Source organism: Primulina huaijiensis, chromosome 18, assembly GCF_012295235.1.
Source record: "Primulina huaijiensis isolate GDHJ02 chromosome 18, ASM1229523v2, whole genome shotgun sequence".
Taxonomy (NCBI): Eukaryota; Viridiplantae; Streptophyta; class Magnoliopsida; order Lamiales; family Gesneriaceae; genus Primulina; species Primulina huaijiensis.
The window spans coordinates 4,926,465-4,951,314 of record NC_133323.1 but is presented as its reverse complement, the minus strand read 5'-3'; the positions used below and the strand labels follow the sequence as shown (position 1 = coordinate 4,951,314).

Sequence of the window (24,850 nt, the reverse complement as noted above, 5' to 3'; positions counted from 1 at the left end):
AAAATTCGAACGAAGTCATCGATTTCGATGGTATAAGTGCATATGTCTTAACACAAAATTGATGACTTCCTTCAATTCCAGCTTTGAACTATTCGATCGTCGCCAACAATCGATTACGAACAATTAAGGTTCTCAAATTTAAAATGTGAGTAACGAAAATGATTGCATTTAACCAAGTTTATATAAACGAAATCGGCGAGCCAAACAAAAAAAATGAACAATTTTGGAAAAAGGGAGGAACAAAAGATCATACAGAATGAGTATTAGTCTGATTGGTTAAATTGAGATTTGATGATAAATTACAATTTTGTTATTTTCAATAATTCATAAACATAATATAAATATAAATAAAAGAAATATATCGAATTTAACATTGTAATTTTAAATTCGATGATTTGTTTAATGTATGATAAATAATTGAAACATATAATTATATGAGTTTTTTTTTTATCCGAATGAGCAATGGACTTTTACTAAAATAGGGAATTAATTTTTTTAATTATTTTGACAAAAAAAAAAGACATTGAATTTAAGTATGGAATGAATTAATATCATGTTGCATTTGAATGTAGATCCTCAACTTGAAAGAATTTGAATAATATATTTTAAATATGAAATTCATTTTAATTTAATACATCAGAGCAAATTAAAGAATTTAAAATTTGGCAACCTTATAAAATTTGTCCCAACGGGGTCATATTTGGTGGGTATACGTTTTAAACAAGTTATGAACGCATGTCAATTGGACGAGTGGATGTGAAAGGATTTAGTCGGTCATTCATTATGCGATTGAGTATGTATCTTTTGATACGGTCTCACGAATATTGGCAAAAATTTGGTGTGAGACGGTCTCACGGATCGTATTTGTGAGACGGATCTTTTATTTGGGTCATCCATGAAAAAGTATTACTTTTTATGCTAAAAGTATTACTTTTTATTGTGAATATGGGTAGGGTTGACCCGTCTCACAGATTAAGATCCGTGAGACGGTCTCACATGAGACTCACTCACGAATATTTATCTACGAGACAGATCAACTTTATCGATATTCATAATAAAAAGTAATACTTTTTCATGGATGACCCAAATAATCCTAGATGTTTTTTAAAATTTAAAATAAAATTTATCAATATTGAAGTTGAAATGATAGCTAATAATAAATAGGACGATCATGTCTAGTTGTATAAGATGAAGGGTATTCTAGGAAAACTTACAATTATACCATGACTCTATTATATTAGTATATGGTATCTGGACAAAAACTTGTGTTAGACGGTCTCACACGTCGTATTTTGTGAGACGGATCTCTTATTTGAGTTATTCATTAAAAAATATTATTTTTTATGCTAAGAGTATTACTTTTTATTGTGAATATCGATAGGGTTGACATGTCTCATAGATAAAGATTCGTGAGACCGTCTCACAAGAGACCTACTCATAATATATGTGCATTATGAATTACATACATCATACGTGTCACAACTCATTAATAATATAATCAATACATACAATAATTGTTTAATTAGTTTACAAAATATCATCGATCAATTTAACTCCCATGCCAGTGTGCTTTGAAACCGACATTTAAATCCGGAAACAAAAACCAAAAGTTACACTAATTTAAATAATTAATTTACCATAAATATATGTTTATGGAATAAGCAATAATTAATAAGTAGGGACAAATAATTGATTGGAGTGCTTCACATAAATTCCTTAAATTGCTACATTTCTTTTATTAATTAATTTATAATTAATAATTAATGTTCTATTAATTTCCCATAAAACTTAATTAGTGCCATAATCGACACGCAATATATCTAACATTTGCGGCATCAATCCTAGCCTAAAACAAAAGTAGCAAAATTGGTTCTTACAAAATTAAACTAATTATCTACTTTTGCCTAAAAAAACACATTATGTAAATATATGGGTCGGAATGGGAATTGGGTCTTAATCAATTGTTTAATATATCATTGTGCAACAAGCAAACAATTCACGAGGACAAAAGGGAGATGACAAAATTCAATTAATTTATGGCTCGAATCCTATTAAATAATCATCTTTCTAATTGTTATTATGGTTAAGATTGATCCGTCTCAAATATATAGATTAATGAGACTGTCTCACGAGATATCTACTAAAAGAATAAACTCACGATAATAAAAATAATAAACGTAGAATAACATTGTTGCACTATTTGATTAATGAGGTTATTAATGATATAGAGATGTTAAATCTGTATACGTTGATAATATAATGATTTGTAATTCTGATCGTTTATAGAACTTGAGATAAACGTTTGATTAAACAAAAACGTACAATCAATTAATGTTTCATCATTCGTATCAAACATGTAAAAAATAATAATATAAATAAAGAGAGAAATTAGCTTATATAATTAGGGTTTCAAGTCAACACTAAAAAAGATAACTAAATTTTATGTACTCCAACCAAAATCAACTTAATTATTATAGATTGTAAAATTAGAAATGTAAAGTTTTAGGACCGTTTCTCAATATTCTTCAAAGAAAGGGTTAAATTGTAAAAAAGAAAAAATGGAAACTTGCGGAGCACAAAAACGAATGATTTTGGGCTGAACAAGTTGGGCCCTGCAAGTCAACGTGCCATCCCACCTCCGAGACAAATTTAAAGCTACGACTTTAAATATTATTATTATTATTATTATATTATTATTATTATTATAGCTAATCAATTTCAGAGCGCGATTATTTGATATTTTGTGCTACTTTAGCTTGCCCAATTAGGCTAGGCTAGGCTTGGCTAGGGGGCGGACCAGAAGTTTCATACTAATTTCAAATTAAATAAATAAATAAATAAACTGATATCATGATTATTTTTTTATTATTTTTGAAGGTTTTTCTTTTATTTTTTTAAAATATTTTCGATTATTTGATTATATATATATATATATATATATAAATATTTTAAAATAGCCAATCAGTCGAATTAGAAATTGAACATCTGAGCCGATTACTTAGATCTCATCTTATCTGATATCGATATCTTAAAATTCGAGTTTCAATAATAATAAACTCTTCGTCGAAAAAAAAAGAAAAAGAAAAAGAAATAAAAGGACTCACAAGAGACATGAGCAGAATAGTTAAATCGCATTTCTTTCATTAAACTTTAAATATTACACAAAAGTTTCAATGTGTCACGAGATTTCCATGATTCAAATAATGAAATTACATGTTATATAGGAAATGACTATATATTCTTAAAATTCATGCTTTATATATATATATTTTAAAAATAAATAAATAAATATGGCCTTAGTTTAACGTAATAAATTATGCATATATCAAATATCAACAAGTGCATGCAGCATGAGAAAAGAAGATTTAATGTACATAATTATTACATACAAGGATATAGCATATCAATTATCAAATCATGTTTGGTGATAGCACATCATAGTACAAATTAATTATCCTAAAAAAAATAAATATTATATTTTGATCTAAAATGTGATATAATGATTATGAAATATTTTTCTCAATTCATAAAAAAGAGTAAAATTAAAAATATGTTTTTCATTTTATTTTCATTTATATAGATTACAATTTAGTTATCTTTATAGGAACTAAGAAACAGAAATCATGCTCAAATCCGATTAGTAATAGGCTTTTGAGTTTAACAAATTTTATATTTTTGTTATTGCAAATTTTTTATATTTTTGGAAATAAATGTGAGAACCTGAAATTCCAGCAGAAGCTAACATTTCCAGTGACACTCAATAATTCAGAAGATGGTATTTTTTCAGCAGACAGATTTCCAGCAGAAGTTATTATTTCAGAAGCTGATATTTTCCAGCAGATTAGAATCCAGCAGACAGAATCCAGCAGCAGAAGAGCGAATTCCAGCAGACAGTTACTGGTTCATCTTAGACTTGTAACTGAAGCATTACCACGGAATAAAGGCTGTTAATGGCATATTATGGTCATTAATAGGGAGGCTAACAGTCAAATTTTGGCCTATAAATAACACCCTCAAGTCTCTGATTTGGTGTTACATAAATCTTGAGAGTATTACTTAAATTTTCGAGCTAAGAGAGTGCCTTGTTTGAGCTGTAAAATCCAGTAGCGAGAACAACCAGATTTCCAGTAGACTTCAACCGAAACTCTAGCAAATTACAGTAAGTGGGCTTATGTATAAATATCTTAAAATCAGTTTGACAATATCTGTTTTAAAGCATATTTTATGTTGATTTCTGATATCTGATTTTGAAGCACTGAAACTCCCTAGTGAACTAATGGTAGAAATATATATTATGAACATTTCTGAATTCTGATTCTGATTCTGGCCCCCTTAGAGGAGAGAACATATAGGGGACTGATATCAGTTTAGCCATGAAATTCACTAACGTTCTTAGTGCTTACTAATTCTGATTTCTGTTCTGAATATTGTGATTTCTGAATTTTGATTCCTGTTCTGGAAACAAGAGTTTTCTGTTTATTATTATATTGCTATTTCTGTAAAAAAAAAAAAAAAACGGTGTTTGAAAACTGAGAGTTATTCTCGTCCCTGCTTACTGAGTGACAACCATATCACTCACCCACCAAACCATCTCAGATAAGAATGAGGAAGAAAAGTTAGAAGAAGAGCATATTCAATTTTGGGGCTGGTGATGAAGATCGTTGTTCTCAGTTCTGATTTATATTTTATATTCCGCTGCATCTGTTCAGGCATTGTATTTCTGGTTTTACATTTCCGATGTAAAACATTATTAATGGAGTTGTATCAGACATTTAATATTCAGTATTATGAAAAAAGGACTGGTTTCCGAATTCTGTACTTCTGAGGCTTGTTGTTTTCGAATGTAAATTTGAGAGTAACGTCGGTGTCAACCAAACCCCGTCTCGGGACGTGACAATAAATACCGGATTTATTGATATTAACAACTCTGTTAGTTGTTTCACATCAATCGGATAAATACTTGAGAGTTACATATGGATTTGAGCAATGCGCCCCCTTGAGCTAGTTTTTGGGGTTGAGTTAGGTTCAAATCTTAATCTTAACATGATATCAGAGCTTAGGTTCTACAGCTATGTGTTAGACTACTCATAGTTGGGTCACCCGTTCTGTCAATAATTGGGTAATTTGTAAACTTCACGCTCCAGATGTTCATTCGTGGGCGTGAGGGGTGTGTGTTAGTTTTCCCACATTAATTTGATAAAATATCTTAGAGTTACATATATGGACTTGAACAATCTTCCTCTTGAGATAGCTTTTGAGGTTGAGTTAAGTTCAAATCTCAATCTTAACAAACTCTATCATATGTTAATCACCCAAAGTAAACACAACATAAATATGTATGTTTTGCATCAATTGATTGGGATAGCACATGCTCTAACGAATGTAGATTGCTCAATGGGCGATGAAATATGATCCCACAAAATATATTGAGTACCCCTAAATTTTTAAAAAGGATCCCATTAATTCAACGATTGATGTAACATAAATTATAAATAAAAGGGAAATTATTCAAATATATATGTTTTGACATAAAAAATAATAATTTTTTATGAGTGATCCAATTATCTAAATAGAATATTTCTATAACAAAATGACTCGTGAGAAGGTATGAAATTTTTTTTTGAGATATATATGTGCGTGTTTGGCAAGTTTGGTCGTTGTCCAGTCTTCAAACCGAATGGGAAAACAACTAGTTAAGAGGACAGGACATTCATACATCCATTGTCTTGCTATTTTTTTTTTCAGTTTCTCGTCAAAAAGAATTCAGGAAGAACTGTCATTTCGATGTTTTTATTTGCGTTTAATAGATTTGAGTTCTTTATATTATCAAATATCAATCTTAATCATGGAACAATTATTTTTCATTTTACAATTTTAATTATTTTTTCATGTGAGCGGATATACAAGTCGAAAAAATGACTAAAATAAATTTTTTTAATAAACCAAGATAAAATCTTAAAACTAAAATTTTACTAACATAAGACTGAAATTATAATTTGCCCCCGATGAAGTCAGGTTTTAACAATAATGGTGAAACTACATAGGATTTCACATATTTTGTCCTTATTATATAAATCTGAATACAATTTTCATAGTTGCATGAAGTCCACCTTTAACTAACCACTTATTTTTCCTTTTCGTACAAATCAAAATAGAGGTGTGAATCATAGCAAAGAAACAAACACAAATCTCTATATTTGTAATATAAAAAATACAAAAAAATATGGAGGAGAACAATAAAAAAACAGATTGGGGTTGCTGTCGATCTGGATATTTATTTCAAACGAGGGGCTTCTGGCATTTTAACACCCACAAAAATAATAATAATAATAATAATCTTATAAGCTGAATGGATATTTTGAAAAATGATCTTGATCAAACATTCATTTCGAAAACTGTGATTTTTTTTTAAAAAAAAAAATGTAAAATGACCTTCGAATATATCAGAAAATCAAATACCTGATAAAGATGAAAAATCTAGAAGAGTAGATTCAAATTCATGACCAAACAAATATTATTTTGTTAAATATTTCAAACTAGAATAAAGTTCTGTTTTGAGTTGATGCATTCGATATTATGTATTTCAAATCCATAAATTTCAAATTTATAGACTTATTTGGATGAACAAAATTTAAAATGAATATGAAATTCACTTCATATCAAAATATGTAGTTTCAGCAGTAATAGTAGAAAATTTCAGATACATGCAAGATATATGTCACTTGAAATTCATTCATTAAATCATTTCAATATCAATTTCATCAATCCAAGAAGGTTGTGTTTGGGATCTTGGATTGATGGATTTGAAGACAAGGTTTTCAAATATATAATTACAAACCATTTGTTTGTTTTGGTAAATTTTTTTGACAATATATTTTAAATCTCAAACTAGTTATTTTTTTGGTGCGTTTTACATCGTAGTACGGTAATTTCAAATACCTCATTCAAATAACTCTATCAAATCCAATAGTTTTGGGTTGTGCTTTAAGTAATGATTTTGATATAATAAATTTCAAATCACATGACTTGTTTAGACTAATAAATCAAAATGAAGTTCAAATCAACTTCATATTTAGTCATTTAATTTCGATAATATTTGTTGCGAGTTCAAATACACTTGAGTTTCACTTCAAATTCATTCATTAAATTATTTTTCAAATAAAATATCTATCTACAAATCAAATTCATCAATTCAAACACAACCTAAATTGAATGAAGTAGATTTGAACTTCACTTTAATTTTATTCATCCAAACAAGTCGATTAATTTGAAATTCGTGAATTCAAACACATAAATAAATTCAATTCAATAGTTTTTGTTTTCGTTTTTTAGCACAATCCATCCTCGCCCCATGAGATCTGCCTTTAGTCGTAGTAGAGTCAAAAGATTCTGCTATGTCCACGAAATTGTTCGCTACTTGTTAGGAAATTCTATTATTATTATTATTATTATTATTATTATTATTATTATTATTATTATTATTATTATTATCTAGTATTATATAATCACTATATAGATTAATGATTTAATTTTTAATTCGTCTAAAACACCTTCTATTTTATCAAATCAACTATATGACTTTATTACATTATAATAACATTTTTTTCTAATATTTTATTCAATCCATAAAATTTCAATTTCAAAAATTTAAAAATTTTATTTTAAAACAAAAAAATTATTCTATACTTTGATTTTTTTACGAAACACATGCATCACGTGTACTATGATCTACTACTATGTATAGAAAATTTATTTTATGAGCATCTATTGTGAGCACTTATAGGAGCACCTATGCGGTGACATCCTTCTATTGAATGTACAATTTATCACATCCAATAAATGAAGGTCACCTCAACGATACTCATATTAATCATACTCGTAGTGGTGGCTCGTAATATCAAACTTCTATGTATATATATATATACACACTACACATGTCGTCTATGAAACAATATACAAATATTATGTATGAGACACACTGNAGAAAATTTATTTTATGAGCATCTATTGTGAGCACTTATACGAGCATCTATGCGGTGACATCCTTCTATTGAATGTACAATTTATCACATCTAATAAATGAAGGTCACCTCAACGATACTCATATTGATCATACTCGTAGTGGTGGCTCGTAATATCAAACTTCTATGTATATATATATATACACACTACACATGTCGTCTATGAAACAATATACAAATATTATGTATGAGACACACTGATATATTTGTTGAAAAATTATTTAAAAATGTGTTAAATATTTGTGTTGAAAATGTGAATGTTGAATGTTGAAAATTAAGTAAAATTAGGTGTTGAATATTGAAAATTAGTGTGTGATGATGTAGGTAATGATGTATTTTATTTTTGGATTATTTGTAAAAATTTTCTATAAATAGATCTCTCATTTGTGAAGAAAATCACAATTGAGTTGAGAGAAAAATATTATAAAGTGTGTAGTGTGATAATTTTGAGAGTTTGAGATTTTTACTTTTTTACCGTAAATTTTTACTTTTTCACAACAATATTTAGATTTTTAAACGATTTTTGATATTAAACAACAGAGACCAAAATATTATCTTTGGCCACCGCCTTTAATCGTTTATGTCAAAATTAAGTTTATGAAACAATACTATAATGGAAAAAAATATTATTATATTATATAAAAAAATTATGATTATATAAAAGACAAAATATCACAACAACAATGTTAAATTATATAAGAACGATAATAAATTTTTGTCAGGACTCTTTAATTGTATTAAATGTTGAGTTTGCTATTATTATTTTTTTCTTCTAATTTTTATGCCCAATAAATTAATTTTGATGAAAAAGTAAAAATCTTCATTGTTGGATAATGAATATTTATTAACACCATAATAATTAAATCATGGTATATATTTTATTTAATAATTTGAATCTCTTCATACAAAGTTTTAGTAAAGTAAATTTATTTATATTAAATTATATATTTGAAATTAACGAAAAAATATAATATTTATATTTGGAAGGAATAATCAAAATTGCTCACCTTAGTTTTGGATCTAAATTAAATTGAATTAAATAATGAATTTATAGTTCCCTCCAACCGAATTCAATTTCACTAGCCATCAAACTTTTCACTTTCTGGAACCTCATTTATGAAAGTGGGTCATAACTCATAAATAACAGCGTCGGGAAGTTATCAAATTTGAAATAGCTTTCGAATGTAATTGATCAATATTCGAATGATCGAATAAGCGATATGTCTCGTACGATTGATTTGTATGAAGATTTAATAAAAATTATTGTGTTTTAAAAATATTAATTTTCACTTTAGGTATGAATCAGACCACTCGTCTCACGAACATAAGATATGTTAAACCGTCTCTTTTAAAACTGCTCAATTATAATTAAATATATATAAGTTGGTTGAGATTGATTAATTTTAAAAAAAATAATTTCCCATTCTCAAAATAAAAATAAATATAAATCAGGTAGATTTTACGTCCCAAATGTAATTTATGGTCAGATATACTTGAATTTTTAATACTTTCTAAATATTTTTTACGAGAAATTTCATTCTCCAACGTAATATCAACAATATAATCCTTATATATACAAAATATTTTCTTAAAATTATGGGGAAATTACGTTTTTGGTCCTGTAACTTGCACTTTTTCTAATTTTAGTCCTGTTATGAGACAATTTACGTTCTTAGTCCAGTAATTTATAATATTTTTCAATTTCGGTCCTTTTTCCCGAAAATCGAAATCTTCCACCGGATTGAAATGCCTAGGTGGCGACCGGAATGCTGAGCTGCAATTTGAATTGGGGTTTTTGATTTTTGGTGGCTTTTTCAATGTCCACATAAGTAAATAATATAATAAAAAAATAAAACAAAATCCACGCCACTTTTAAAATTAAATAAATCCGCAAACATATTTCAAAAAATGAAATATCTGTAAAAAAAACAAGTATATTCTCCAAAAAAGCCACTAAAACATAAAAGATTAAACCCAAAACAAATTTCAAATTTTTTCTCCAAATGACGATGCGTTTCCGAATCCAAAAAAATCGATGCAACTCAAAAGTCCTCTTGCTCGAATAAATTACAGAGAATTTCAATCTTCAATCTTTGTGAATCCAGAAGTCATTGCTTTGAAATGAAGATCCACCTCTCAAATGGAGTGAAACTTCCTCCACAAGAATATGGTTTGATTTCTTGTTCTATTTTGAATATGCACTTTTTTTGTGGTCCATGTGTGTTGCATCTTATTTTAATAATGGTAATCTTTGTGGGTCTGTGCATTTTAAATGCTATGTTTGTTAAATAGGCTACCAGAATATGGTTTGCTAAGTAAGTGAGTCTGTGCTATCTTTGTGGGTCTGTGCATTTTAAACTTCCTCCACAAGAATATGGTTTGCTAAGTAGGCTACAATAATATATATATTAATTTTTTGTCTATATTCACCTAATGAAGCTGGAAGGCACGAGGACTCAAGTGAAGAAAATGACAACGCAGTGGAGGATAACATTAGTTTAGGGAATGAAGATGGAAGTGATGAGATCATAGATGATGATAATGATGAGTACAACGAAATTTTTATTGAGACTGATGACGAATGTGACGATAATTTATTCACTGCTAATGTGGATTTTGACAGTGAGTGGTGCAGGGAAAATAATGGCTCAGAAGTTGCTCTGAAAATATATATGGCCGATGATTCAACTGAGGAGAATTTAATTGACAGTGAAGATGAATTTAGTAAAAGTGGAGATGGATCAGATATAGACAATGATGCAAATGAGTTTCCTTCTTTTAATTGTGTACAACAGTATGATCCAAATTTTGAGTTGGGAATGATGTTTAGCAACAAGAAGGAATTGAGAGATGCAATACACTCACATGCTATAAAAAATAGAAGAAGCATTAACATTACAAAAAATGACAAGATCAGAGTATATGCTAAATGTGCAGATGAGGAGTGTGAGTGGAAGCTTCATGCATTGAAGATTAGTGGGGAATGCACTTTTCAAATCAGGAAGTACGTGGCTAAACACACATGTGTGATGAATTTGTATGTGAAAAATCTGAAATCAACTTGGTTGGCTACAAAGTACATGAGCAAAATCAGGTCAGACCCGAAAAGAAATATGAAAGGCTTTAGAACTGATGTTATGGAGGACATTAGATGCATCGTATCAAAGTCTCAAATTTATAGGGCAAAAGCAAAAGCAACTCATCTTGTTGAAGGACAAGCCTGTGAGCAGTATGCACTGATTTGGGATTTTGCAAATGAGGTGAAGAGATCGAACCCTGGGTCCACTGTTGTGATTGGCACTAATAATGAGACTGACGAAAATAGATTTGACAGGCTTTATATGTGTTTGTATGCATTGAAAGTTGGATTTTTGTCAGGATGTAGGCGTTTTATTGGGGTCGATGGGTGTCATTTGAAAGGACCGCATGGTGGGGTGATGCTATCAGCTGTAGGAATTGATCCAAATAATAGTAATTTTCCAATTGCTCTTGCTATTGTGAATAATGAGTCATGTGAGACATGGGGTTGGTTTTTGAGTTTGTTGAAATTAGATTTGAATATTGAAAAATATTATGAATGGACATTCATGTCTGACAAGCAAAAAGGGTTGATCCAAGCATTCAATGAAGTATTCCCAGGGGCTAACCATAGGTTTTGTCTTAGGCATTTGCATGGGAATTTTAAAACGGCTGGTTTTAGAGGTGAATCATTCAAAAATGCATTATGGAAATGTGCCACAGCTACAACAATGAATGATTTCAGCAGAAAAATGGGAGAAATGAGAGATATTGCTTCAAGCGCTGCTGATTGGTTCAATGACAAGTCACCAATGTATTGGAGTAGGTCACACTTCACAACCAACTCTATATGTGACTTTTTATTGAATAATTGTTGTGAATCCTTTAACAGCAGTATTTTGGATGCGAGGGATAAGGTCATATTGTCAATGCTTGAATGGCTTGTTGAATACTTCATGACAAAAATGCAAGTTAACAGGGATAGGGCTGAAGAAAAGTGGGAAGGATTGTTTTGCCCTCGAATAAAAAAACTAATCGAGAAGAATTTGACAAAGACTGGAGATTGCATGCCAATTAAAGCAGATAACTTTCATTACCAAGTTTCATGCTATGATGGGAGTAAGTACAGTGTAGACTTAAAAGAATGGACATGTGGTTGTAGGAAATGGGATTTGAGTGGAATTCCATGCAACCATGCTTTATCTGCTATTTTATCTCAACGATTGAATTATTTTGATTATGTGCATAAATGTTATAGTTTAGCCACATACAAACAAGTATATGCTTGTACAGTGATGCCACTAAATGGTAGGAGCGAATGGCAACCAACAGGAATTATTCCAGCACTTCCACCAAATTTTGGTAGACCTGTTGGAAGGCCCAAACGAGCAAGAAGAATGGAAAGAGATGAAGCTACTGAAACAATGAAGAAAAAACGAAAAAGCAAAGCAAAGACAGTAAGAAATGATCATGAAATGAGGAGGCAGCAACGAACAGTGACATGTAGCATCTGTGGTATTGCGGGTCACAATAAAAAAGGTTGTACTCGAACTGAACAAGTAAGGCCAATGGAATCCGAACAAATCAAACAATCACAAGAACATCCTTTTAGCCAACTAACTGAAGAACTTATAAGTCAACCATCATCCAAGTTACCGGTATGTGTGTCAATTATTATTTTTCTATAATAATTTTTCTCATTAATGTGGTTTCAGATGATGAGCAATGTGACGTTTGATGTCAATATCATCAGAGGAAATTTGACAAAGAAATCAAATATCTATCATGGCAATAGTAGTGTAAGCTAATGTTTTATTTATTTTAGTATTTCAAATATTATATATAATAAAAAATTGTCAATTTGTATTTCATCTAAAAAATCTACTTTTCACAGGGGAAAGACAACAATATGTCTCAACCAATTGCTCAAAAAACTGCATCAATCTCTCCATCGAGGTCTGTGGCTCCACCATCTATGTATGAGCAGTTTAAACAATGTCAAATTCCCACGAATATGGCCAATATAAGGGCACTTGCACCATTTGTTGGAGGAACCTACATACAAAGAGTCGAACCATGCATCAATCGTTCACACGTGCTTTCAAAATCAACCACATTTGAAGGAGGGCAGAAATTCATGACAATGTCCAGCCTAAATAATTCGGTATCTGAAAATGAAAGTGGACTGCCAGCAAAAAAGAAGAAAGGAAAGGCTCCTCATAAGTGAAAGCGAATGAAATGTGAACTTTTTGGTTACTTTTTATATTGCAACCCCATGAAGAATATTAGATGGTTTTTGAAAATTTGAACTCATTTTGTGTGTCATTTATTTGGAGGTTGTTTTGGTTGGTGTTTGCTTTTTGGCAAATATTTTGTACATTTAATGTTTTGGAATTTCATTTTGTGAAATTTTTTCTATTTTTTAATTTTGTTATTAACGCATTTGGTGAGAAATGTGTTATTTTGTTAGAAAGTGAAGGGTAAAGAAAGATATTGTCTTGTAAAAAACCTAAACAAAAGTATATAATAAACATAAGTATTATTCTGTTTAAGCTGTGTTTCTGTTTATTATTTCTCTAGAATAAGCTCTCTGTTGTGGTTCTAATGAACTAATTATCTTCTTTTTGGTGGAACACTATATATGACACTCAAACATTATTGACAAATTATTATTCTGTTTTTGGATTTGGAATATAAGCTTATAACATATTAAAGAGATAAACATGTTGCTCTATAAATCCATATTTTCCCACATAATGCGCCAGTGCTTTGAAGATGTATGGCTCTACATTAAAAATTGTTTCCCTAATAGTTTGTAATTAGCTGACATGTTGTATCATATCCAAATACATTTTCAGGTGTATATTCGTGATCAATCATTAGATGCAAGCAAAAAAAAGTCATATCTGGTTATACAAAAAAGTCATAGCAGATGTTGTTGAGGCACTTATTGGAGTTTTTATTGTTGACTCTGGCTGCCTTGACAAAACAGAACACCGAAAGTTGAATGGACTAAAATGTTAACCATAGCACCAAGAGCAAGAAAAACGATATCTGAAATGCATAGAACAATAATACATTGATTCATAGTTTAATATGTTAATCACATGTTCACCTAGACAATAACAAAATAGATTACAACACTGCTCTAAAATCTAAAAAGCTTCATATTAGCAAATGGAAGTTAGCAAAGTGGTAGAAGCAGATTTCCTAAACATTGTAGAAGCTTTGCATCTTCAAAACATAAAAATCTTCAACATCTTCATCTTCTCACTAACCAAAATCACCCATCAAAACATCCACAAAACAAACCAAATCAACCACGGTAGCACAAGAATCAACTTCAAAGTTGTGTTTTCCCTCGCCATTTTTCGATTTTCTTCTTCTAGCACATTTATCTTTCGTTTTAATCCTGGAATTATGTTCATAGCTCTATAACACATTGGTGGATCCTCCCAAGCAAAAAAGTCACAGCCACCCTTCTGTAAAAGACAAAAAAAAAAAACCAAAACTGAAATGAACATTTACAGTACCCTTCTGTCAAAATTTAGAGATACATGAAAGGAAAAAAAACCACCACCTTCCAATCTATGCAGCCATGAAACCTCCTACCAGGGTTATCATTTGTCCAAGAAGTTCGCAATACTGCTCGTTTCGCACACTTACAGAACATGAAACCAGTTTCGTATGCTGAAGACATCTTCTTATTTCGAATTAATTCAGGAACCGGCTTGATCTTCCAACTTCTGCGAGAAAACTAGATTCAGAGGTTTGGGGAATTTGATTAATGAATCAGAAATGCATCGTGATTTGGAGAAGGATAGGGTTTGATATTTGATTTTTAAAAAATTGTTTTACCATTTTTGTAAAAGTTTTTTTTTTTGAAATATGTTTGTGGATTTATTTAATTTTAAAAGTGACGTGGATTTTGTTTTATTTTTTTATTATATTATTTACTTATGTGGACATTGAAAAAGCCACCAAAAATCAAAAACCCCAATTCAAATTGCAGCTCAGCATTCCGGCCGCCACCTAGGCATTTCAGTCCGGTGGAAGATTTCAATTTTCGGGAAAAAGGACCGAAATTGAAAAATATTATAAATTACTGGACTAAGAATGTAAATTATCTCATAACAGGACTAAAATTAGAAAAAGTGCAAGTTACAGGACCAAAAACGTAATTTTCCCTAAAATTATTTCTAGAAGTAATTGATTTTGGAATAACGACAATAGGTTGGGAATATTGGGTCCCACTAGCTCCTCATGACGTCACTAATTAGGTACGTGTATGGGTGTGAACGTCGTGTGTTATTATTATCTCTGAGCCGGGTCAGCGCGTGTCACCCACGTCAAATGGAAGTTTGGGCTTTGAACTGGAAACCTAATTATGATGGCCAATAAATTCAGCCCAAATAAGAAGGCCCAAGCCCACATTCGCTCTTTATACGATTAATAATAAATATATAAGCACACATGATATCGAACTATTACTATATAAAGTTGAGTCATCAATCGGTCCGCGTATAATCTTCTCATGTAGCTCTTATAAATTTTTATATTACTAAATTACCTCTTTTTTTAAATTTAAATCACAAACTATTCTCATTCTACATCCTAATTTAAAATATTGATGAAACAAAAACAAATCGGAAACAAAACCGTGATTGTAGAAACACACAACGTGTGCTCCAGAACGCTTACATATATGTTTGTGTGTTTGTGCGCTCGCACATGCGTACTATGTTAACATGATAAGTGTAAGGAAACTGAAAGGAATATATATTATTTTTTTATTTATTTTTGCTAAATTGATAATATCAATTTAAGACTTTGTCTTTCTAGATTATAAGATCTTGTTTGATTCAGTTCTAGATTAATAGATCTTAGTTGATTTATCAGTTCTAAGATATTTGTTTTTAATATGATTTTTATCTCTAAGATATTTTATCTTTGTTTAAAAGAGTTTTATATCTACTGAAAATCTTGTTTCCATATTTTCTAGGACTCTTTTAAGGATTGTTTCTAGGTCTAGCATTAGATATAAATATGGAGGGACTCACGGCCGCGAAGAGATAGTTGGAGAGAAGAGAGCCTTTTTCGTGGGAGCTTTTCGTGTGTGCCTTTTCGTGAGGCTCGAGAAAGGTCGGCAGAGGAGTTCTTACATAGAAAAAAAATACGAGAGCCGAGCCTATTTTAATGAGAAGTTTTTTGTGTGATCGGTGCACTTTGCTGCTTTCTGATCCGTTCAACATATATTTGGTNTTTTTTTTTTTTTTTTTGTGATCGGTTGATCACTTTGTGCAGCTGCTGAAGTTTTTCGTGTGATCGGTTGATCACTTTACGCAGATGCTGAATTTTTTTTTAACATACACAAGTTCAGTATTGAAGATTTTCGTGTGAAGAATTTGGGTGATTGATTCACATATTTAATGTGTTACTGATTGGTGTTGACGACACTCAAGAACAACATTGCGTGAAAGTGTTGAGTGAATAGTGGTTTCGTTTGGTTTTAAGCAATACGATTTTTTTGTTTCATGCATCTAGTATTTACTTTGAGTTTTTGATGCATTTTAATTTCTTGGAGTGTCAATGAATTTTGTTTTGATATTCTCAATAGTATTGTTTTGGTGTAAACGATTTACATAATTTTCTAGTGAATTTTTGCCATGAGGCATTGCACAAGTATTCGTACTTGTGCATAATTTACCTCTGGTCTTTTTTTATTCAAGTTATACTTGTGCTTTAAATAGATAATATTTGCTGCATGTTGTGTGCTCGCGTTGACAACATCATAGTACAACACTATACACACAATATGTTAATTACTTGTACGTTTGTAATCAACGACCCTTTCAAAAACACTTTATTTTTTTTTAAAAGTTGAAGCATGTATTTCAAATACATATAAGTCTATGAAATTATCTTTTATGATTTGAAGCAGATGTTAATTTAAATAAAATACCAATACATACGACCTAGCTATATCAATCCTAAAACCATTTTAAAATGAAAGAGCGACAAGATCCAACGAGAAATCGCTAGTAAACAGGCAGCAGGACAAATTTAGGTACCCTATCAAATCCAAACTCTCTTTGCAAAGTACCAACTTGCAGAAACACCCTCCCGAAGATTCAGTCCCACACAACAATTTATATGTGTGTGATGGACAATGATCTAATTTAGTCTCAAATTATTTATAAATGTCTAAGCCGGTTACACATTTAAAAAAAAAAATAAATACAAATGAATTCTCATTATTCAAAGTACATTGTGATTATTTTATGCTTAAATTTTTTAACTTTCATAGAATGTATTTAAATTATTTTATGATCTAAGCATCGGAGTGTTTACACCAGACAACCCCGACGCCTCTTATGTTTGTTCGTGACGTACATGATAACCTACAAAATTTGGTCTCTGCTAGCTATTTGGGCTGGTTTACGAGCTAGCATGAGTATCGATCTATGACTACTTGAAATCCCTCTACGAGTTTTCAAAGTAATTCGGATAACTTCAGATTTTGGCTACAGAGATATGACTTGTAATAGTTACTAGGGTGAATTGCATGAATCACTTTGCATTGTTTGATTTTATTCAAATTCCATATAAAAAGTCAAAAGTAACCTCAGAAACATAAAGTGTAATTTTTTTTTAGTTTTTTTCTTTTTTCAAAGTTTGTAATATCTACGATGGACGAGTTCTCGAACACGTGACGTCCTTCCAAAATGAAAGGAGACTAATGCCAAATGTGGTTTGGATTGAACCAAATATACTCAACAATTAAATGAGCAAGAGTGTACGTAGCACCACCAGCTTTTTATATATTCATCGTGAATAAACAATGAGTTGTATAAATTAATTACTAACTGTGAACGAAGGTTTTGTGGACATTCTTTCGTTCCAGTTCATCAAGGTATCAAATCAATGATACTTGTCTCCTGCATGTTGTCTGATGTGTGTGTATATATATATTTTGTGTATTACAACAAGAAAAGTGCAAAAACATGATAGGAAATTGTTGAATCGAACTGAATTTCTAATCCAACAATCTATTTTTTGAACTTAAATTACTCTTATTTGTTTGTTATTCACATTCTACTTATTGTTAAATAAAATCAACTTTTTAATTTTTTAACTATTAAGCATTGTTTTTAGAACTGGACCGAAACATCTGTTTTGATCGAGAATCAATCTAGACCATACCCAAAAATCGTTTTAATGGTCAATCAAGTTAAGAACCAATGAACCAATTAAAAACCGGTCGGCCCATCTCAAAATTTTTAAAATTTAATTATTTCTTGTATTTATTTTAGTAGTATCAGAACTTATTTGATTTACGTTTTTGTTTAAAGATTATATATGTAATTATATTCGATATTTTGATTATATGAATGTTGTTTATATTTTAAACTTTGATAAAAATATATTTTTATTATATATATAAACACTTTTAAAATTTAAAATATATTATTTACTATATTATATTTTTATTTTATATAATATATGTTTGTTTTCATTTTTTCCCCTTGAGAATCGTGGACAGGAGCGTGGGCTTTTGATTTGCTATCCCAGATACAGATTTGGAATTTGCTAAGCAGATTATGGAGGCTTAGGTAATCAAACAACTGACTGTTGTTAAGTGGGTCGGAGAAGCTCGAAGAGAAACAAATCGCCCAATTGAGGCTATTCTTTATTATGATTCGATATGGAACTGTCTCAGGTACTTGCTAATTTGTTTATTACTTCATTGAATATTTGTGTATTATATTCCTCTGGAAAAATAGTATATCTTCTCCTTTTTACATTCGTGAATGAATGGGACCGTATAAAGCCTATCCATTCTTTAGAGATGTATCTCCACTTATCAAGAAGCTGATTCGAATCCGTGATGAGATAGTTCACTGATAGGATTCGATGGACGGGGCAATTAATATGTTGGACAGCTGGTTCAATGGTCATGGAGGTATGTCTTTTTCTTATAATTTCTTTGCTGGGAGTGTGGGGATTTGGCCATGGAAACCTCTAGTCCAGAAAGCTTGCAGCCTACCGAAACATCGCTTTGTATTATGGATGTACGCTCATGGTAATCTCCTCACCTGGGATAGGCTTGAATTTGTAGAGGACAAAACATGTGTTCTATGTAATGGTGCAACCGAAAATTTGGCACACCTATTCTTCTTGTGTCCGATTACAGGAATGATTTGGGTGGGAATTAGACAATGGATTGGAATGAAGAAACTAAAGGCCTCTAAAGCCGCGATTCTATGAGCATTTAGTGGAGTGTATAGGGGGAATTCCACGCTAGCTAAGGTGCACTGCTCGATCTTTGCAGCTACGGTTTACTTGTTATGCAACGTAAGAAATAGAGTCATGTTGGAAAATGAGAAGCCAGATATCGAAACAGCAGTTAAAAAGATCAAGATATTCATTCAAGATATTATTTGGTTTTAAGCTTTCTATTCTAGTTAGGGTATCCTCTCTTATGCTTGCAATGATTAGTTCATCTTTCCGTTCTGTGGGGATCTTTCGAGTATGAAAATGTTACTATTTTCATGCCACAGGATAATTTGTCGGGGTAGTTGATGACACATGGTACATTTTTAGTTTTTTTAATGGTAAAAATTATGAATGGGTTATAACATAACATGATATAGTTACAGAGTATTTTTGAAAAATTATTAATAAAAAATTTATGTTAGAGTTGGTTTATGAAAGCCAGGGTGGGCATATCTAATAAGAAGATAAGCCAACTTGTTCGTGTAAACACAAAATAAAACGAAACAAAAAAGAATTTCATTAGATAGTAAAGCATAATTGTAACATCCATAATAAAAGTAAAAATTCAGTAAAAAGAAATTTACATATGTGGTCCAAGAGGCAATTGCTGATACACTGAGGATGCATTATACGGATTCAAGCCCGAATCTGTAACAGGCTCCATTTTGGGCTCACCTTTGGGCATCATAAAGCCCAGATTGTTACCCATTGGGCCCACCTGATTTCCAAAATACGAATGAAATGACAACCTGCCTGGGTCGGGCCCTAATCCAGCCAGAGCCAAACTTGCGAAACCTGGCTGATTTACGCCGAACCCAAAACCCGGACCTAGTTGGGGTGGTCGGCCGAAAGATCCTATTCCTACGGAGGGAGTTTTGAATGCGGACGTGCCAACATTAACTTGAGAAGGCTGAGGCCTGCGTACAAGACCACTTGAATTGGCAGCAACGGAAGCTTGTTGAGTATGATGTGAGCCTGAATTAACATGGCTGCTGTTTCTGGCCGCGGGGACGTCGTGATTGTGCTTACCCTCGTACGTAGTTATCACCGACTTCAGGTCGTGAGACGCCCTCTCCACATGCTTACGGACATTGCAGCTGGGGCTCGTGCACTTGTAGTAACTCCTGCCCACATATATTTCCCAAAATAAGGCTATGTACCGATGCGCAAACTATGAGACAAACCTTTTTTACCTGTCTCTCACTCATTTACTAATTACTCGAAATACATTATTTTCAAATCAATTTTTGACCCACAAACTATTGAAAAAAACACAAATCACCTAAACATCTTTTAGTTGGCGGGACATCTATACTTCAGAAAACAAAACCAACAATTCATCACAAGCCCCATTTCATTTTTGAAACAAGTTTTCAGAAAACATTCCTTAAACAACAGAAAAACGATGCCAAACAATCTAAAGTTTTTTGTTGTGAACTTCATAGATGATAGATACTAGGTGACTGAATAACGAGTTCACAAGAGAATAACCTTGGATTTGGGTTCCCTTTCACGACTTTCTGCCCGTATTTGCGCCAACGATAACCATCATCAAGAATGTCCACCTCACTGGTTGTTTGAACCACGACTCTGGGCTCCCTTATGGCTCTGGTGGCACCACTAATGTCCGAAGCATTTGTTTCGATTCTCCTAGAACAAACAAAGATAGTAAAGATGCATATCAGATAACTGTTATCTCAAGGATCCGAATAAATCACATAAAAAAGGCGAGATTCATAACCTTCTCTTTGATTCTTCTGATTCATCTCCTTCTCCATCATATCCTAAGGACACACTGCCGTGTGTTACACGATCATCATCATCGTCTTCATTTGAGAAAGTAGACGACCCCTCCACACGGTTCGCCAACTCGAGTTGGCCAGTTTGAGGATGCAAAGAATTAGCTCCAAGAGCGTATTCTTGGCTCAATCCCACAGATTGTGTCACCTCGAGATTTCCCTTTTGCAAAGTTGACCACATGAGAGCGTCATTGGCACCAGTTCCAAGTTGTTCAGAGCCGACATCACCGAGTGGATTCGAAGATCCAAGAGCCAGTCTGCGGTTGAAGGGAGGTTTCGAGTGGCTGTGAGCTCCCTTATAAATTATCTCTGTAATGTCGCCTTCTTCAGAGCGTTCAACTTTTTTTTTAACTGGACAATTTGGATGTGTGCACTTGTAATAACTCCGAGGATAATCACTTCCCTTTACATGTTTCTGCCCATACTTTCTCCAATTATAACCGTCCTCGGATGGACTCCCTCCAGCATTGGGGTCTCCGTTGCTTAGTTGATCTCCATCATCCTCGTGTGGTTTATCAAGTGGTGGAGAATGCTTGGCAACATTGGCAGAATTATAAGTTGGCTCAGACGAGAGATTGCCGAGTCCATTGTCTTGTGCATAGGATATAGGGTAATTTGTTTGCTGAAAAAACGTTCCATTATTTTGAGAGGGAGCTTTCGAAGGTTCGGCACAATAAACACCGACACTGGCAAAAGGTGGCAGAGAACAGGAAGGATACACCTGGTAAATCAAGGAGAAAAGCAGAACAAAGTTAACGCTCTGGAAGTTTGCTGATGGAACAAAATCTAAAGATCGACTTAGGCACAAGTAAACAAGTAGTTAATAAATGATATTATTTGCGTCATAATACAAGAAATACACACGTGCTGTTAAGAAAGCATAAAAGGGAAAGGAACAGCAATTAATTACTTTGTTAACGGTATTAAAACAACGAGATAATCCAGATTTTTCCACGGTTTGGAATGCAAATGAAGAGTCATTGACATCTATAGAGTTGAGATTGTTACAAGTTGAGGCAAATGAAAATTTTCCAGTTGTAGGAGATGGCAAAACCTGCAGACATAATGAGCCCATCAATTGAGAACATGAGGATAGAGCAATCAAGCATCATTATGGATATCATTAATGGCCAGACCCAAGAAATTGTGATCGGATACATATATATAAGCAAATATAACAAAATACTTAAACAAGGACTTGAGCTCTGGTCATATTCGGGCAACTACAAAATCTTCTAATTTAACCGTAATCAATCAAGAAATCTACTTGCACTCCTATTGAAGGAATCTTGATAGTTAGGCAGACACCATAAGAGAAAGAGCTTACCGATGAATTAGAGAGAAAAACAGGAGAATCTAGCAGAGTTGTGGGGCTAAGACCGGGAGGAATTGTCAAATAAGGAGATTGAACTTCTGGGATCTTAGATAGGTTAGCAGGTCTGATGCTGTCTGTATCCAATCGGGGAATGTTGATACCAGCCCGAGCAGCCATCCTCTCCACAAGACCTCCACGAGAGCTCATCTGTCGAACTGCATTTGAGTTGCTTGCTTCATCTCCTACTACAACAGCCCTTGCCTGATCCCTATTATCAGGATTTCCCAAAAAAAGGTGCCCACTTTTATTTTCACAGACAGACACATCAACTGACGATATTTTGATGTTGTCGCTGATCATTGAGGAGAAATCGCTGCTTGGACTTTGGTTTGGAGCCGTCCACTCTCCCATTATAGAAGTTTGATCGTCAAACCCACCCATTTTTTGTTATCCACTCAAAAACGAACTGTAAAATAAATAAGCCGGATGCAGAAGCCAAAAACCTGTAAGATTGCGTCAACTTTCGTTCAATGTTCTTTGATCACATTAATCGTTATCATTTATGTAATCTTCCTAGATTTAAAAAGGAAAAAAGACACACTCGCGCGCGTAAAACAGTAAAGCAACCTCTTTTTTCTCTCCCACCTCCCATATCCTAATACCATTGAAGCAGCAGAGTTAATACACAAGATAGTAGCCACATTCCAGAGAAGAATAAAGCAGAGGATTCAAAAACCTATGCTTTGCTCGAGAATTCCAGCCCAAACCCAAGAAAAAAACCATTTCTTTCCACTTAAGTAACATAAAAAAAATCTATAAGAAAGCCAAACAACGAAGTACTGAGTAGGCTCACAAGCACGACTTACGCACTGCTTTTCAAATCTATTTATGAATGCAACCAATGAAAGATATATCAATTAATTTACAGTAAAATTCACCACTCATTAACACATCAATAGAGAACATACCATTCGTTTAACAATCAATCAGATTTTTTTCCCTGAAACAATCAATCATACATTTCCATACATACTTTCAAAAATCCCACTCCAATGCAAGTCGGAGCTTAAAACATCGTAAGGAAAAGAAAGAACAAAAAGGTCCCAACTCTAAACGGAGTATGATTACCATACCATCCATTTAAAATCTCAATCTTTACGAAAATCACAGGCACATAATTTAACAAATTAAAAAGGCCCCATTCCTCAAATCTTACTACCCATCCAGATCTAACAAAACGGGGGAGGAAACACACAAACACACACACACACACACAGAGAGAAAACTCAACGAAGTAGAAACCACGACTATCTTATGTGCATGGACCGTTCATCAATCAAGTACTAAAAAAGATGAACCTTAAATGAACGAAACAAACCATCGACGGCCCGGAAAATGGATTCTTCACGAGAACAAAAGTAGATAAAAAAAAAACAGAAGGAAAAACAACCTACCAAAAATACCAAAGTACAAGACTCAATCATGAGCAAATGATGAGCGAACATAACAGATTAAGGCAGTCGAGTCTTAGTACCTGAATACAACATAGAACAGTCAAAATTAAGAAAGATTGGACCTTTTCTCTGACCCCTCCCTCAGATTAATCTCCGCTTAACCATTTTTTTCCTTTCTCCAGGAACGACACCACCCCACCTCCCATCCTGTCAATTTCAACCTCAAATCTCAGGCTTTTTTTTACTATAAAAAATGGTTCAGCAGTTAGCAAGAAACCCGATTGCTGGTGGTATGATTTAAAAAAAATAAACAAAGATTTTCGCAAACCAAATATGGGAAAAAGTGTGGGGTTTGTTTGGGAGATATGGTTCTTGGGATCTTTTTCGAAACAAAGATACTGTACATTAGAAGCCTTTCATACTGACAAATATCAGTTTCTGCTTTAAAGCAACAATTCTTGTCCAAAATTTCTATTTGAATTATTTAATTGATGTTTCTGCTTTTTCCAGGGTCTTTTTGGGGAATTTCACACATTTGACCACCCAATAGCAAGCTGCCATGTGGATCCTGGACCTTTGAATGTAAAGTAATTAAGGGATTAGGGGCCATTATTGTTTTTCGATTCGATAATTGGACAACAATATAATTGCAGACAATTTAAACAATTTAAATCGCTCGGTGTCTGAAATATATACATTTGTATTTTATTTTTAATAATATATATTATATTGTTCTATACAATTGTTAATATTTTATACCTAAAAATTATAAAAATATATCTAATTTGATTTAGTTGATATTTAAACTTTTTTATTTGAGTTATAATCTCAAATGTTTGTTCTTATATTTATTGTTTTTTGGTGTCTTACATTTGATATAAATAAAATACTCGATCAAATTTTATTAACACCTGAAACTCATAAATTTATGTCGCGATTTCAATGATTTGTATCTATTTGGACTAA

General features: G+C 32.2%; 2 protein-coding genes and 1 long non-coding RNA gene across 5 annotated transcripts; 1 reads left to right on the top strand and 2 right to left on the bottom strand.

Moving 5' to 3' along the window:
• The first annotated feature begins 9,987 nt into the window (after positions 1-9,987).
• Positions 9,988-13,354, top strand: LOC140965005 (uncharacterized). 2 transcript variants are annotated; one of them, XR_012172949.1, is made up of 3 exons: positions 9,988-10,191; positions 10,461-12,838; positions 12,934-13,354. XR_012172949.1 is itself a non-coding variant. In XM_073425032.1 (2 exons), the coding sequence occupies exons 1-2, from the start codon at positions 10,143-10,145 to the stop codon at positions 12,725-12,727; spliced, it is 2,316 nt and encodes a 771-aa protein (XP_073281133.1). In that variant the 5' UTR covers positions 9,988-10,142; the 3' UTR covers positions 12,728-13,354. The 2 variants fall into 2 exon arrangements, 1 of the variants encoding a protein (XP_073281133.1); XM_073425032.1 differs by having other exon boundaries at positions 10,461-13,354.
• Positions 13,355-14,079: 725 nt separating this feature from the next.
• On the bottom strand, positions 14,080-14,863 carry LOC140963808 (uncharacterized). Its single transcript, XR_012172759.1, has 2 exons — positions 14,620-14,863; positions 14,080-14,521 (listed from the first exon to the last, which is right to left on the bottom strand). It is a non-coding gene; the product is annotated as an uncharacterized lncRNA (long non-coding RNA).
• A 4,954-nt stretch (positions 14,864-19,817) lies between these two features.
• LOC140964450 (probable WRKY transcription factor 2) lies at positions 19,818-24,318 on the bottom strand. Of its 2 annotated transcripts, none has more exons than XM_073424259.1 (6): positions 23,965-24,318; positions 22,443-22,896; positions 22,026-22,169; positions 21,058-21,836; positions 20,808-20,966; positions 19,818-20,440 (listed from the first exon to the last, which is right to left on the bottom strand). In XM_073424259.1, the coding sequence occupies exons 2-6, from the start codon at positions 22,869-22,871 to the stop codon at positions 19,897-19,899; spliced, it is 2,055 nt and encodes a 684-aa protein (XP_073280360.1). In that variant the 5' UTR covers positions 22,872-22,896; positions 23,965-24,318; the 3' UTR covers positions 19,818-19,896. The 2 variants fall into 2 exon arrangements, with proteins under 2 accessions (XP_073280360.1, XP_073280359.1); XM_073424258.1 differs by having other exon boundaries at positions 22,443-22,933; positions 23,965-24,317.
• Between the last annotated feature and the right edge of the window lie 532 nt (positions 24,319-24,850).